Source organism: Alexandromys fortis, unplaced genomic scaffold (genome assembly GCF_014885135.2).
Source record: "Alexandromys fortis isolate MF-2015 unplaced genomic scaffold, M_Fortis_MF-2015_v1.1 scaffold_125, whole genome shotgun sequence".
Taxonomy (NCBI): Eukaryota; Metazoa; Chordata; class Mammalia; order Rodentia; family Cricetidae; genus Alexandromys; species Alexandromys fortis.
Window position 1 is genome coordinate 5,046,710 of NW_026068026.1, and position 15,671 is coordinate 5,062,380.

The 15,671-nt window shown below is 44.7% G+C and overlaps 1 protein-coding gene across 3 annotated transcripts in view; it reads right to left on the bottom strand.

Annotated features, from left to right (window-relative positions):
• The window catches only part of Ppm1h (protein phosphatase, Mg2+/Mn2+ dependent 1H), a 262,145-nt gene extending 247,077 nt beyond the window's left edge, over positions 1-15,068 (bottom strand). The window contains exons 1-2 of one of the 3 annotated variants that reach the window (XM_050163873.1): positions 14,318-14,455; positions 12,238-12,310 (exon numbers count right to left, since the gene is read on the bottom strand). In XM_050163873.1, coding sequence (XP_050019830.1) covers positions 12,238-12,239 — 2 coding nt within the window. In that variant the 5' untranslated portion in view covers positions 12,240-12,310; positions 14,318-14,455. Of the gene's footprint in view, positions 1-11,468; positions 11,487-12,237; positions 12,311-14,317 lie in introns of those variants that run through there. The other 2 variants (XM_050163872.1, XM_050163874.1) reach the window with 2 other exon arrangements.
• Between the last annotated feature and the right edge of the window lie 603 nt (positions 15,069-15,671).

A 15,671-nucleotide genomic window follows, 5' to 3' on the forward strand; every position in this document is an offset into this window, starting at 1 on the left:
ACATCATTAGAAATGGGCTAGTCCAGGTGCGAGAATTAGCCTGTAAGGGCTAGAGTTCATGGGCCAAGCAGTTCTTTAAATGAATACAGTTTGTGTGTTGTTATTTCGGGCATGAGCTAGCCAAGCGGCCGGGGTGTTGGGGACGCAGCCCCGCCGCTCATATTTCAACAAATAAAAATAAGCCAGCAGCTGCCATAGTCCAGCTTGCCAACTCTTTCTCCTTCCTATTTGCGGCTGCACTGACTTCCCAGCCACGCTTGCTCTGGACACCTGGTTCTAGCAACAGGGCAGCCTGGCCTTGGCGCGGGGAGGGGGGGGCGCTTCCACCCTTTCATAATCACGGGGATAGCTGCCAGGAGCCATCTAATTGACCTCTGGCTCTGCTCCACCTTCTGCATTATGGAGGTGCACACTCCCAAGGACTGATAACGCCGTTGCTTCTCCCCAAACATACATTCTGGACTTCATCATTCTCACAGGCTACTCATTTGCAAGCAAGGACTATACTTATTTTCTCTTTTATGTGGGGCAAGAAAGCTCGCATTCCGTCGGCATTGTTACCAGCCTGCTTTCCCAGCTGGACCATCCCTCGAATCCTCTTAGAGCTTTTCACAGTCATTCTACCTTCAAATCACTTCCTCCTCAACATTCCCAGTCCAGCTTTGGTTTCTGCCAGCTGTGTGTGCTACGCTGTCAATGCCCACTGTTTCTAAATGACACGGAAGGGCTACTGGGATACCAGAGCAGACCACTAAAAAATAAAGTAATTCAATAACCTGCTACATTTTGAGTTTTTTAAATTTGTTATTTGAAAATTTCCCCCTTCCTATACTGAATACGGAAAAGGTCACATGGTAGGAAGGCATCTCTTTTTTAATGCTTAAAAATCTACTTATCATCTCCCTAAAAGTACAGTGTCCAAGCCACGTGGGCCCTTTCAGCTCACCAAGTAATTGATCTATCTCTTGGTCTGCCCGCATCCCTGCAATGATTAATCACACCATCAAGATTCCATAGGGCCCAGTCTGTGCAAGTCACTGATGGCAAAGCTTACACTCTAAGGTCACTGGTGGGCAAACACTGCTGGAGACACTATACCCAAATGCTGCTAGCCTGGCTGCTCCCCAGATCACTGAGCTGAAACGCACACCCTTTAAAGTGTGAAGCCCATTAATCGGGAACTCCAGAGTTCTCCAGAAGCTCAAAAGGTTTTTCTAAAATCTGACTTATGACTGAGTCCCACTCTTGAGAATTCCAGAGCACGTTTCCAAGTAGTGCGAGCCACTTCTTAACTTACCGCATACAGTGGACAGATTGGCTTCAAGGCTTACTGCATTTCCAACAAAAAAACATTAAAAAAAAAAAAAAAAAAAAAAAAAAAAAACCCTTTCAAGTCGAGGAAAATATGATAATTTGGCAAGTCCCAAACTGCTGCTGTGCTTAGGAAAGCACATATACCAAGGAAGTTAAGTATAACTATGAAAGACTGCGACATTCAATGGAATTATTTTAAAGTGCTTGGAAAACATAATTTTATTCAAAATGTGATGTGTTCATTTTCCCTTATCCAATTTAAAGGCACCTGAAGAGTAGGCCTTGTTAGTTTCCTCCCAGAAGCAAAAACATTAAACTCCTTCCCTGGTAATTTATTTACAAGAATAAGATGCCTTTTGTTGCTGTTGCTTAGCTATATCTTATTTATTCTTGTGTATCCGTGTATCTGCTCATGTGAGCCGTGGAGCATGTGTGCAGGCCAGACAATTTGTAGGAGTCCGTTCTCTTCTTCCATTGTGTGGGTCTTGCGGATGGCCATCAAGCCATCCGACTTAAGCGTCTTTATCCACTGAGCCAGCTCGTTGACCTAGGATATTCTTTTCTTAATGAATGACTCCACACAGAGGTGTATCAATTATTCCGTAGCCAGCGCCAGCACAGAAAGACAGCATGGGATGTTGAGGCGGATAGAGCTCTCTTCAGCTCCCATGTTATTCTTACTTTTACTTATTTTGGTGAGAAAGAGAGACAGACAGATGCTGCAACTCTTTTCCACTAAAGATAAAGATGTTGATATTGAGAGCTCATGCAGGCCCTTAGCAACCACCCACAGCCAGGGAGTTATAAATGAGCATTATTATTATTATTATCTTTATTCTATTATGAAAGCATAAAATCCACATTAAGAAAACACACCTAAGTATTTAAATTGTACAGCTATTTAGAGCAACAGTTCTCAACCCGTGGGTTGTGACTCCTTTGGCAAACCTCTGTCTCCAAAAGAATTTACATTATTATTCATAACAGTGGCAAAATTACAGTTATGAAGTAGCAGTGAAAAGAATTTAATGGTTGGTGGGGGTCACCACAGCATGAGAAATCCCATCCATCCTTGAACTATTGCTTATGTATTTTCCTTAGTCCTTTTGTTAGGTTTTCCTTTACTTTGTTATTCTTTCCATAATAATTAAAAAACACAGCACTGTATTCGAGGGTTACAGCATTAGGAAGGTTGAGAGCCAATGACTTAGAGAAGATTAAGTCAGAGACAGTGTAAGGAAATACTGTGGATCTACATGCCAGAAAAACACACTTGACTTGTCCACAGCAGAAAGAGCAGCCACTGAGCAGGTAGATTCCTTGACTTCTCTCCTCCTCCTAGCAAACAACATCTACTTCTGTACTAAGAAGTCCAAGGCCAAGGTGTCTTGATTCATCCTGAGCACTATGCAGGTGCCATCTTGGGTCTTTATTAAAGGGTGCTCTATGGATAACACTCACTTGACCAGCCCCAACCGGCAAGAGTAATTCAGATTTCAAACAAATCACTTCATGATGCAATTAAACAGGAACACAACAAAGAGACACGTTCCAAGTCTCTCCCATATAAAGCTCTCAATGACATGAATGCTAAGACATAGAAAGTTTAAGGACAGATAAGGAGTTCACTGTGTACCAATGACACTGAAGTCCAATGTAGGGTGTCCCCTTGACATGGAAGACCCAACTGTTAGTGGTTTTTCTCAAAAATTTTAATTATTATGGAAATACTAACATAAAGAAAAGAAATCTAAAGAAGATGTATATGCAGTTCTTCAAGGATGGATTGAATAACAACACAGGCAACTATATCACAAAGCAAATACAGCAAGTCAAAGAATCTAGATGGTGGGGATGTGGTTCCTGGCACATAGTGGCTTCAATTTCTCTGCAAGTTTCAAACATTTTATAAGAGGCCAATCCTGGCCATGCATACCTTTAGTTCTGGCACTTGGGTGACAGATGCAAGCAGATCTCTGTGAGTTCCAGACTAACCTGATTTCTACTGTGACTTTGCCAGTCTCTGTGAGTTCCAGACTAGCCTGAGTTCTAGTGTGACTGCCAGGGTGACACAATGAGATCCTGTCTTTTTTTTTTCCTTCTTCTTCAGGTTTTCATAATAAAGTTCTGGGGAAAATATCGCAATGAAAGAGGCAGCAGTCTCACTGGGACAGTTCTTAGTCTAGAAAACAATCTCTTTTGTTCTTAATCTGTCCCCTGGGACCCAGAGTTCAGAGGTGAAAAGGGCCTTGGCATACTCCAAGATAATTAATCTGTGGTTTTTATGGCTTCATAAAAAATTTAGAAAAACACTGGCAATTTCACAGTATTTTCATAAAACTGTAAGTACTTGATCTAAAAACTGCTCTTGTGTCTTAGATCACATGCTTCTACACATCTGGCTTTAAAATATTATCACTATGTTGGTGATATCTCGTGATAAGATTAAATGTCCTCTTGGCAAAATGAAAATAATCCTGTGTTGGTTTTCACAATATTTTGGGAATAAGGTTACAAAATGAAAAATATGGAACCAATCCAATCCCTCCATTTTATAAGAAAAAACTGAGGCCAGAAATATGTAACCAAAACAGTAGCTGTCTCTATGAATCCTGGGAAAGCCATTCACTCCAGAGATCAGAAAGGTGGCTGACATCACAGGTGGGATGTCCATCTAAGAAGAAAACCCAGGCTGCACACACAGGAACAAGAGCCAACTGGCAAGTCACCCGACTGCTGCATCTTCAGTGCTATACTATAGGAAGTGTTTCCCATTCTCAGAATTTACGGTGCCTTTTCTGAGTTTTGACATTAGGCATTCAACCACACTTGTAAAAATCTAGTTTAACACAAGAGCATACGGACATGCAAATTTACCCCCTCCGAGACTATCATCTGTTGGCCTTACTTTCTAGTAGCCAAATGCAAAGCATGAGAATACAGTTAAACATGCCGTTTTCCTATGGAGATTTTGTGTGAGACAGAAGCGGTGGCTATCAAATCTCAGACTTTAACTGGTTCAAGAAATGTACCGAGAAAACTTGCATGCACACTACCAAAAAATTACAAGAAGTTCATCAAATTGAACCTATATCTAATGGAGGGAAATAGTACAGACCTTGGAAGACTTAAAAAAAAGAGGTTACAGAAGATAAATTGAACTTCACTTTTATATATCAGATTAGACACCCATTGACATATGATGTCTCTTATTAGCCTAGAAAACAGGGATGAGTAAAAAGGTAACTGGAGTGGCACACTCATAGCAAGGTTTACCTGGGGGCTACAATGCCTTTGTTAGTGTGAACTGGATAATTATTAGGACGACATGAATTTCATAGCTGGCCCACGTCTGTCTATTCTAGGATGGGCAGAAATGATAAAAAGGATGGCCAATGTAAGTGCAGACTAAAACACGTAATAGGAACAGCATCCTGAGCATCCTGAGCCATGCAGGTTAGCGGGGGAATTCAGACACAAATGCACAATCTTCCAGGCACTATTTGTGTTGGAAAAGGATCGAAAGCAAGCAGCTTCATAAAGGATTGAATTCTAAAAACTCAACGATCAATATTACAATCCTGTCACTTCTAAAGGTTTGCTGTTCAGTGATAATGGTTTGGCAATGTATAAAGATGAGGCCAATTTCCTTTCTGATATGCAAATGCAATATAAATCTGAAGTAACATGGAACTCCAGTGTTTGTGGCTAAATGAGTTACCTATAGTAGAAATTTTTATCTGTCTGCCCAGCCTGCACTACTACAAAGAGGCAGTTGGCTGTGGTGGGCTCTGGCAGCCATGCTGAGATAGGATCTTGAATCTCTGGTCACAGATGGACATCTGATACAAGCTGAACCAAATCAAGACATCCCCACCCTCTGCCATCCAAACTCCAGATTGAAATGGAGGCTTCAGTTAGTTTGTCCTAGTTGCTTGCTGGCATGGATAGGTGGACATGAGGCTACTGAAGTGTTGAAATAGGAACGGCAGCAGGGCTGCGTCCCCAACACCCTGGCCACTTGGCTAGCTTATGCCCGAAATAACAACACACAAACTGTATTCATTTAAGAACTGCTTGGCCCATGAACTCTAACCCTTACAGGCTAATTCTCGCACCTGGACTAGCCCATTTCTAATGATGTGTGTAAGCACCCCAAGGTGCGCTTACCGGGAAGAGTCTAGCCTCCGTCCATCCTGGTGTCTCTGCTCCAGAGAGCAGAGCTGTTGGGTCTCTCCGGAAGCAGAGCAGAGTCTGACCTCACTTCCTCTTCCACCCAGAATTCTATTCTGTTTACTCCTCCCACCAATGCTTTAACCTATGAGGCCAAGCAGTGTGTTTATTACTTAACCAATGAAATCAACAGATTGATATATGACACTCCCACATCAACTGAAGGAATGATTCAGAGGTTCAGTCCCTTGTGGAGATTCCTGCTTTGCTTGGACTAAGATAACTGTGGCAGTTTGGATAGGTTATGGTCCCCATAGACTCATGTGTTTGAATGTCTGACCTATAAGGAGAGGCACTATTAGGAGGTGTGGCCTTGCTGGAGAAAGTGTGTCACTGTGGAGGGGGGCTTTGAGGTTTCATATATGCTCAAGTTACCACCCACTGTCCCAGACTACTTCCTGTTGCTTGTGGGTCAAGATGTTTGATTCTCAGCTCCTTCTCCAGCACCATACCAGCCTGCACACTGCCATGCTTTCTGCCACCACAATAATGAACTAAACCTTTGAACTGTAAGCCAGCCACAATAAAATGTTTTCCTTTATAAGAATTGCCATGTTATGATGTCTCTTCACAGCAATAGAATACTGACTAAGACACTAACACTCTTCTCTATGTCTCTCTTTCCTTCTTTGATCCTAAGAAACTCTACTTCTATGTCTTATAACCAAGAACACTAAATAGCTAAGAAGCTAAGATGGTTATTATAGTACTCCAAAAGTTGGAAATGATACTAAATAGAAGCTATAACAGAATTTAAATGTGATCATACAGAAATGAAACTTGTAAAGGAAAAAAAAATATAGTTAGATGCTGAACATGATGCTTAATATTCTCAACTTGATGGGCTTTAAAGTCACCACAGGAAGAAATCATTGGGCATGTCTATCAGGGATTATCTAGTCAGGTTAATACAGGTGGGGAAATCCACCCCGATGTGGGCAACATCACTTCCTAGATGGAATCCCCAGACTAAGTAAGAAGGAACCTAGCTGAGTACAACACTTACACCTCTCTGCTTCTCGATTGCACGTGCAATGTGACAGCTCCCTCAAGCTCCCATTTCTACCACTTCCCCACCCCGAGAGACTCTGTGCTCTGGAACTGTAAGCCAAAGTAAATCATTGCTTCCACAAGTTGCTTCTATCAGGTATTTTCATCTCATCAATTAGAAAAGTAACTAATTCACTGACTATATGAAAGAAATGTTACACTGTAGTAGGCTAATGGTTAATGCTCTTATAAATAAAGTCATCCCCAAAGAGTGTACAAAACTATATAGGTTTGAAAGAATAATCATCCAAGTGGCCACTATATGATAGATGATATATGCATGATATTGGATTCCCTTCTGTATGCTGTGAATACCACTGGTTAATAAAAAAAAACTGCTTTGAGCCTATAGTAGAGCAAGGAAAAACAGAGCTAGGTGGGGAAAACTAAACTGAATGCTGGGGAGAAAGAAGGATGAGTCAGAGAGAAGCCATATAGCCCTGCCAGAGACAGATGCTCAGAATGGAACTTTACCCAGTAAGCCACACAGATGGTGACACACAGATGAATGGAGATGAGCTAGTTTAGGATATAAAAGTTAGCCAGAAATATGCTTAAGCTATTGGCCAAACAGCATTGCAAATAATACGGTTTCTGTGTGATTATTTTGGGGATGAACAGCCGGGAACTAACTAGCGGCCTCCACACTGTATATACATGACTATTTAGTTCTGCTAAGTTTAAGTTTTAATGAAGGGCTTCTCGTCTTTTCGATGATTGGCAAACATCAAAGGCTCACTGCTAAATTAGCTCCAGTCACATACTGCTGACTACAGCATGAAGTGGTACAGCCAGTCTGATAATGTGAATAATAATCATGAGTGTGCCTGGCTTCTACCCAAGCTCTCCACATCTACAAGCTACCCTTAAGAAAATAATTAGAGGAGGAGAATGAATCTTAAAGTCTAAGTGTAAAGCCCAGATGGGATTCCACTAGTGATTTATTAATGCAAAGCCTTTCACCAGAGGGTCAGGCATCACTCTGATACTGACCTAGAGAGAAGTCCAACCCACGCTCTTGAAGAAGATGCCATCAGAGGCATGCGCAAGTGATCCACTTTTATTTTTTAAGATACAGTAAGTCTAAATTTATCTCAAGTATTGACAACGATGATTGGCTTTACCATTTCACTTTATTCTTTAGAGCTTTCAGTCAATTGTATATTATTTCAGCTTTTTTGATGACATTTTACAGTTATATTTTAAAAAGTTTGTTTGTGTGGATAAGAGTTAAAGAATGTGTGTAATTAACTAATAGAAAGGAAAGAAATATCTATAAGAGATAAAATCACCAGAGGTGGGAGTGAGAACTTGGGCTGGGTCTTGAGGAATCTGCTACATAAAAAAAACACCGTGTTTTTGAATGAGCTTATGCACCCATGCTGCACGTACTTAGTTAACTTCATATGGAAAATACACCACAAGGAGCATGCACACAGGGACATCCCGATACACAACTGCAGCACTGAGAAAATGCTAATGCGTCTAATAAGGTAGAGTGGTGGTGGGGATATGGAAATGGGCCAAGCAAATCAAAAGCTATCCTCTTGCTATATTCAAAGTGTCTGTGATAGAATAAATTAGAAAGCTGGCAAAACCACCGGAAGGATCACTTAGGAAAGGCTCCTCAACTATTGCCCTTAATGTGAGTTTATGTAATTGGGTTTATTCTAATTACAGAGGTTGCCTTCCCTCCCCCACCAGCATGGAACACGGTAACAAGGGAGGTCACAGAGGCAACGCTATGAAGCAGAATCAAAACATGGTCACCTAACTGCAGTTTTTCCCACTCTCTCCTCTTGCCCCATCTGCAAGGGTGACACGCTGTACTTGATGACACGTTAGTTAGGTTCCAACTCAGTGCTTCTCAGCCTTCCTAACGCTGCAACCCTTTAATACAGTTCCTCATGGTGTGCTGACCCCCAACCATAAAATTATTTTCATTGCTACTTCATAACTGTCATTTTGCCACTGTTAGGAATATCTGTGTTTCCTGATGGTCTTAGGTGACCCCTGTGAAAGGGCAGTTTGACCCTTCCCAAGGCATTGTGACCCATAGGTTGAGAACCACTCCTCATCTCCCATGCCCTTCACTCCCATCCTGTGGTCTTAGCAAGAATCTTGCTGAAGAGGTTTAGGAGGAACTCTTCAACCATGCTAACTGATCAAGCTTCCATCCCCGACCTCTGAAAGACAAGTTAATATGTTTCTAGCAATAATCCTGCTAAGTCAGGCCTCTCTGCCAAACTCCCACTTAGCTCCCGAGTCATCCATCAGTCCAGCAATGCAGAGTTGAATTTAAATGCTATGCTGCAACAGAATAAGTCAGGACAATTTTCTTTACAGTGGGTGTGTACAATTGGGAACAGAGCTAATCACAAAACTATTTGGGGGGGGGGAATACTTTTCCCTCATGTGACCTAAGCACTGAGATTCAAAATTGCTCAGAGGCACAAAAGGCTGAAATCACAACAAACAACTCCCCCAGCCTTGACATCTTTAAATGTGGCAGTCTTTGATGTCACTTCAAAGATGGTCCACAAAGGGTGGGTGCGGGGGCAGGGCAACTCTAGAATGCAGGCGATAGGACGATGCCTGTGTCTTCTTACATGATAGACCTAGCATGGGACTGGTGCCTGCCACATAGCACAGGGCAGTGATGTCATCACTGGGAAGTAACAGAAACAGATGAGCGAGGTTCATTTCTCGAAAGAGGGAATAACTTCAAGAGCGGAAAAGCTAATTCTCTGTTTAAATTAGGCAAATCAGAAAGCTCAAGACACTCAAAAAATTTTTTTCTACAGAACACAAAGAAAACTGTCTTGAGCAATATGTGTTTGAAGGAAACAATCCCGCTCTACAGGGTTAAGTTACCAGATGGAGTTGCCATCACTATATCCAGAAAACCCTGGTGTGGTAGGCATATCATACATGATACTGTCTACGCAAACAGAGTTCTACCACAGGTAAATACACCTGTCAGGAGAGCTAAATCCAGTTCTAAAAAGCAGGAGTTGTCTTGGAAGGTACATGATGCATTTGCCTACAAAAACAGCCCCCGCAGGTGCGCCCGCTTGGAAGGAAGTCAGCCAGTGGCAACTCAGATCTGGAAAATTAAAGCCTTCCAAAGTCACCACTGAGCAGATGAAACACCTTTAACTCCTCGGACCCATTTCACCTGTAGGTAAACGCTACGGACAGGGCGGGTCAACGTCCACCCCCACCCCCTACTTCTTTTCACCCTCTCTCAACCAGAGGCGGAAAGAAAGCCTTGGGGTTCCTTAGCTGTAAAGGCAGAAGAGAGGTTCTGCAGCAGGGACACCCCTGAAAGGTGTGTAAGCATGCTGGGGAGACCAGAGCAGGAAAGGAAAACAAAAACGAAACCCAAACGAAAACCTGGAAGCTTCAGGATAAACGGAGTTTCTCTGTCCTTACCAGGGCAGGGCCAACAAATGCTATTTGTTGGTGACTGGTATTGAGTACTGTCGCTGAAAAACGAGTGGCCTACAGATTCTAAATCAAAATCAAATGCCTGTGAGCTGGTCTCTGGGTTTTAATAAGGTTGTTTCGTCCAAAAGTTTACAATTTGGAACTAACTCTGTAAGACTGAAAGAACTTACCTAATGCACACCAAAGTGATGTTTAAGATTTTTTTTTTAGTTCATATTCAGTGGGGCCTTTATTAGAAAATATGCAATAAAATACATTCATCTACTTATGTGCAAAATTATACAATTATTATTGAAAAATGTATAATTAATAAAACTTCAATGATGCTTAATGTACGAAACACTGGGTGATTCTTTGGCACTTACTCAAAACCTCCATTACCGCCTGCATGTCTGAGTCTCCCTGAACAGCAGAAAAGTTAGGACAGATCTTTTTTAAAATGTAAAAAGAAAGACTATAAACCAATAAAACAATGATCTGACCTCAGGCCCCTGCACCACTGGGACTACCTTTGTGGTATTTGAACTTGTGGAACGTGAGGGAAGTGGCTGTCTCCATAGTCTCTGGGTTAGACAGTGGCTTCCCCTGGTACTCTATGGGTAGACCTCACAGGCTCAATCAGTGATTTCAAAGCCAAGACTCAAAATGGAACTTGCTAATACATGTTTTTTTATAAAGATATTGACTATTACTGCAGTGCTTTGAAGAGCTTCATGACTTGGCAAATGCCCCTTAATCTAGAGCCACGGTTCTCAGCCTTCCTAATGCCGCGACCCTTTAACACAGTTCCCCATGCTGTGCTGACCCGAACCATAAAATTATTTCACCGCGATTTCATAACTATAATTTTGCTACTGTTATGAGTCATAATGTAAATATCTGATATGGAGGATATCTGGTATCGACACAAGAGGTCGAGAGCCTCTTGTTGACCTAGTGGTTACATTTTACCCCCACAGCAAGAAACTCTTCAAGGAGGCAGAAAATCCCTTGAACACAGTTCGGGAATGGAAGAAGGTCTTAAGTCTCAGTACCCTCAAAACAAGGGATTGCTGATTCTCTAATTCTCACACACAGACTGTCTCTTCCGAAAAGGGATTGCTAATAAATGACAAAAATACATCATTTTCTACCATCAAAAATGATGGGCCATCAACATTATAGCTCAAAAGCCTTCTCCAACCTCCCCATCACCAGGTGATGGCCTTCTTTTCCAGAAATCTGGGACACAGATTCCACTTCTTCCACTGAAGTGTATATATGTGTGTGTGTGTGTACATGTATGTACACGTATATGTATATACACATATCTCTAGCCTTCTTTCTACTTTTTAGCATGAGACATGGTCTCACTAAGTTGCCCAGCCTGGCCTTGATCTCACTGTACCTCAGACAAGGTGTAACTTGTGACTCTCTCTTACCTTAGTTTCCTGAGTAACTTCAAACTTTTTTAAGAGGCAGAATCAAGCTCAACGGCATTTTCTATTGCCACTATCTAAACAATCTTCCAACCTACTGCATCCCTCTCAGGAACCATCTAGAACAAAGAGAAGAGGATTTGTGCCTCTCAGTTCCTCTTCTAGGAACAGACAACATCTGATCATACCACCAGTTCTTTCTTCCTTTCTTGTTTCAGCCATTTTTATCAATCACTTAGAATGCATTCTTTAAAAATTGTTTTTACCATGTTTACATATAAATTTTACAATTGTATGAATTAAAGAGAAAAATGATAGAGGTTTGATTAATAATGGTACATTATTGTAGCTGGGAAAAGTCGGCATGAGGGGAGAGAGACGTTAGTGACATTGTTAGCGGTCCATCCTGAGTCTGACAGATACTTTGCAATTTGAAAATGTCAAGAGGCAGTTTGTGGCATGGGCCCTGTAGTTGGACCCACTGGGTTCAGATACCGGTTATATTAACATGGACAAGTTGCTCAACCAATTCATACCTGTGTTCTCATCTACAAAGTAGAAATAAGACTGCAGTGATACTTAGATGGCCTAACATGAACTTGGAAGTACTAAAGAATGTCATATTAACATTATTAACACTATAACAAAGTTTAGAAGAATGAGGTTTCTCAGGAGGCTAAGGAAGGGAGATCAGGAAGCCTAGGTAGTTTGGGATACGGACTAAGAACTTGTTTAAAGGTGAGAGCAGCCAGGATATCGGAGTTCTACTCACATGGAGTTAGAATGATGTCTCTGACACAGGGCTTTGTGGCAAGGCTACAGAGTAACGCCAAGTATGTGCCTGTCTGGGAAGAAGACAGATGTGTTCAGAGGTATATAGAAACACATTTGGAAAAGCGCAGATCCCCAACACTGAGTTGCTGGGGTCATGGGGTAGGGTGGGAGGAGCTGACTTATCCCTCAAGATCGTTGTGTGAATTAGTGTGCGTGCGGTAGTAAGTTGGTAACTGGTTTTCAAAACTGACCGCTTTTATAGTGGCTTTTTCAGTCTTGGACTTGAGCATTTCCCATAGTCTAGCCTAGGATAAGACAGGCCTCTCAGAGCGGAGGAAACAGGCTAAGGAGGGGCGTGGGGGGTTGGGAGGGGCGGGTAGAGCCATCCAGCTTCCTGTTCCTAATTTTCACTGAAATCTTTTCTTTCTTCATACTTTTGTGAAGTTTCCCCTTCATTGTGTCCAGGTAGTTCCCACGGTCAGTAGGGCTGTCTTCCCCCATCTCATAATCTCACAGGGTATCTCCCAGATCCTCAGGTGGCCTTGCTCCACCAAACCACTGGCATCAAACCTCCACCGCTAGGGAGGTTGGCATGCACAAGGGCCTCCACGTATACAACTATGGGACTGCACCTCTCCAGGTGCTTTTGACCTTGCAAAGGGCCCAAACGGGCTTTTAAAAGTTCTTTTTTCAGGCAAAGGACCGCTGGCATGAGTTAGCAAGCACACTCTTCCCGGTCTTTAGGTTTCTCCACACAGGCTTCCTCGTGGAGGCTAAGGGGCTGTTTTGTTCCTTGTTTCTTTCTCTTTCACGTTTGCCTGCGGTTATGTCACACCCCCACCTACCCAATCCTCGCCCTCCTCTTTTCACATGCCAGTCATCAATCCCCATTTGTACACAAGCGCATGGAGTCACGATCACAGCGATGACGCGACAGGAAAAAGAAGTCAAGATTTGAGGCAGAGAGCCCCACAAGCCACCTACTTCCTGCACTGGAACCCGACTTGTAGGGAACCACGCCTGCTGGGGATCCAGGCCACCAGAACCGGGTCAGCACCGAGGTGCACAGGCAAAGGGAAAATTGATTGGTTCCCGGATGAACCAATCAGAGAGAGAAGTCGTGCATCGGTTGGGGACGGCCAAGATTATACAGGGGGTGTTAAAGGAAAGGGGGCAGGTATGCTGAACACCAGGGCTCAGAGTTCTTCTGGACCCACAGTCACTAACCTCGGAATTCTAGTCTAAATTCCCTCTTGCTTCCTAGTCTGCCAGTCCCACAAAGCTAAATAGTAAAGAATAGGAAGAGGAAAACATTACTTATCCCACCATTCACAAGACGGTTATTAATAGTCAATGGAGAAGTGGCCATAGAGTAGGGGAAGAGCATTGAAACCTTTCCTCCCTGTTCCACGCCCGGCTTTTTAAAATAGCAAATCACTCCGGAGCTCGTTTAATCGCAAAAGCTGATTACTAAAATGCTTCATTTGACGCCTGGAGTAAGTTTCTACCTCCCTAAGGACTGTGGAAAATGGTAGTGACATTTACTGGGTCGAGCAGCGTTTCACTCTGTGCTCTACAGCCCAAGGAGCTCAAGGAAGGACCTGGCCGAATGTACAGTCACGCGCACCAAGCCGACCGCCTCGGGGCACACATTTTATGAGCCTCGACCTCACCAAACTCTTCGCGTGGGGGCACAAAAATTATTTTTTCTTTTTTGAGGGTGGACGCAGATGCCAGGTCTTCCTACTACGTTACAACTTCAGCTGAGCTGTTTTGACCACTTTTCCCCCTCCGAAATGTCACAGACCCCTTATTATAAGACCAGTCCAACCTCAGCGTTCCCACGGTCCTGCGCCGCTACCATCCGCTCTGGAACCCAGCGCCCGGCCCCAAGAGCCCATCCATACCCGGAGGTTTGGGGGAAGAAGGGGGAAGGGAACTAGTCAGTGGAAGTAAAGAGGCTCTCGCCGAGGCCTGGAGGCCAGAGCCGGTGGACAGCCCCAGAGCTCGGAAGCTGCGAGAGGGAGGGGTTGGAACTGTGCGGGGAAGGGCCCCCGAGGAAAGCGGGGTGCACTCACTCTGCATAGCCGGTGGCCCAGGGCAGCCGCCGGGTCTCCTTGAGAATGAGGATGGGGCGGGCGATGTGGTCTGCGCTGCACTCCACCTCATCCTGAGACAGCCCGAGGAACTCCGGTCGGCCGTACGGGAAGCGCAGGGGCAGGTCCGAGCCACCGCAGCCGCTGCCGCCGTGCTCAGAGCCGGAGCTGCCAGCCATGATGCCGCCCATGAAATTGGCCACGGCAGATTTCACCCGAGTGAGCATATTACTCCGGCGCCGGGCAGCCGCTGGGCGAGCAGGAGGCGGCGGCCGGCCGAGGCGCAGCGCGGGGCATGCAGGCTGCGGAGGGCGCGGGGCGCACGGGGAGCGAGCCGGGCCGCTAAAGCGCGCGGCTCCCAGAGCTCAGTGCTGCAGGGGGGTGAACCCCGGCCTCCCGTGCTCCCTGCTGCTGCCGCCGCCGCCACCTCTCCCGGAGACACTTCCGCAACCGGGCGACATGGAGCGGGCGGGCGGCTAGGGAGGGCCAGAGAGAGCCCCAGGAGCGGCTGGCGGGCGGCGGCTGCGGCGGGTCCCTTCCCCGCCCCCTGCTCCCCACTCCTGCGTGCGCGGAACTGAGCCCACCCGGCGAGCCCGCGGACCCGCCGCTCCTGCTGCCACTGCTACCGCTGTGGAGTCATGTGATAATCAGGCTGCACGGGCTCGGGCTGCGGCTCTGGCTCAGGCTCAGCCCCTCCCCTGTTGGCTAAGCCAGGCTAGCTCCGAGACCGTGACCTCCGGGGAAGACCGAGCCTGGCCTGGTCGGTACCTGGCGAGGAGGATGGGGGCGCTGTGAGCTGGTGGCTGTACAGGTGTTAGGGGCTGTCACGTGGCGTCAGGCAGCAGGGAGAAGCCAGATGAGGGGTAGGCGCTGGGATGAAAACTGCCTTTGACCTCCGGAAAAGAAACTTCGTGGAGGCAGGTGCAATCGAAGTGGGAGATTTCCTAGTCCCGCGATGGAAAGAAGTGGATCTACCCTAGTGCTGGAGTCTTTAACTACACAAAGAGTACACAAAAATCGTTGGAAGTTTCCCCCTAGGCAGCTAGAGAATCACTTTCCTTTTTCTTTGATTTACCTCTACACGCGTCACTGCCCGTCACACAAGCCTTGCTTTGAATCTAGAATTTTCTACTACAGAAAATAAAAGATCTCTAAGAAATCAAGAACATGCAGTATTTAAACTAACATAAATCGTTTAACAAGTTTACACATGCTCTTTCCTCCAACACAGCGACAAACCTATTTTACTATTGCAGTATTTTATTTTATTTTATTTATTTATTAAAGATTTCTGTCTCTTCCCCACCGCCGCCTCCCCTTTCCCTCCCCCTCCCCC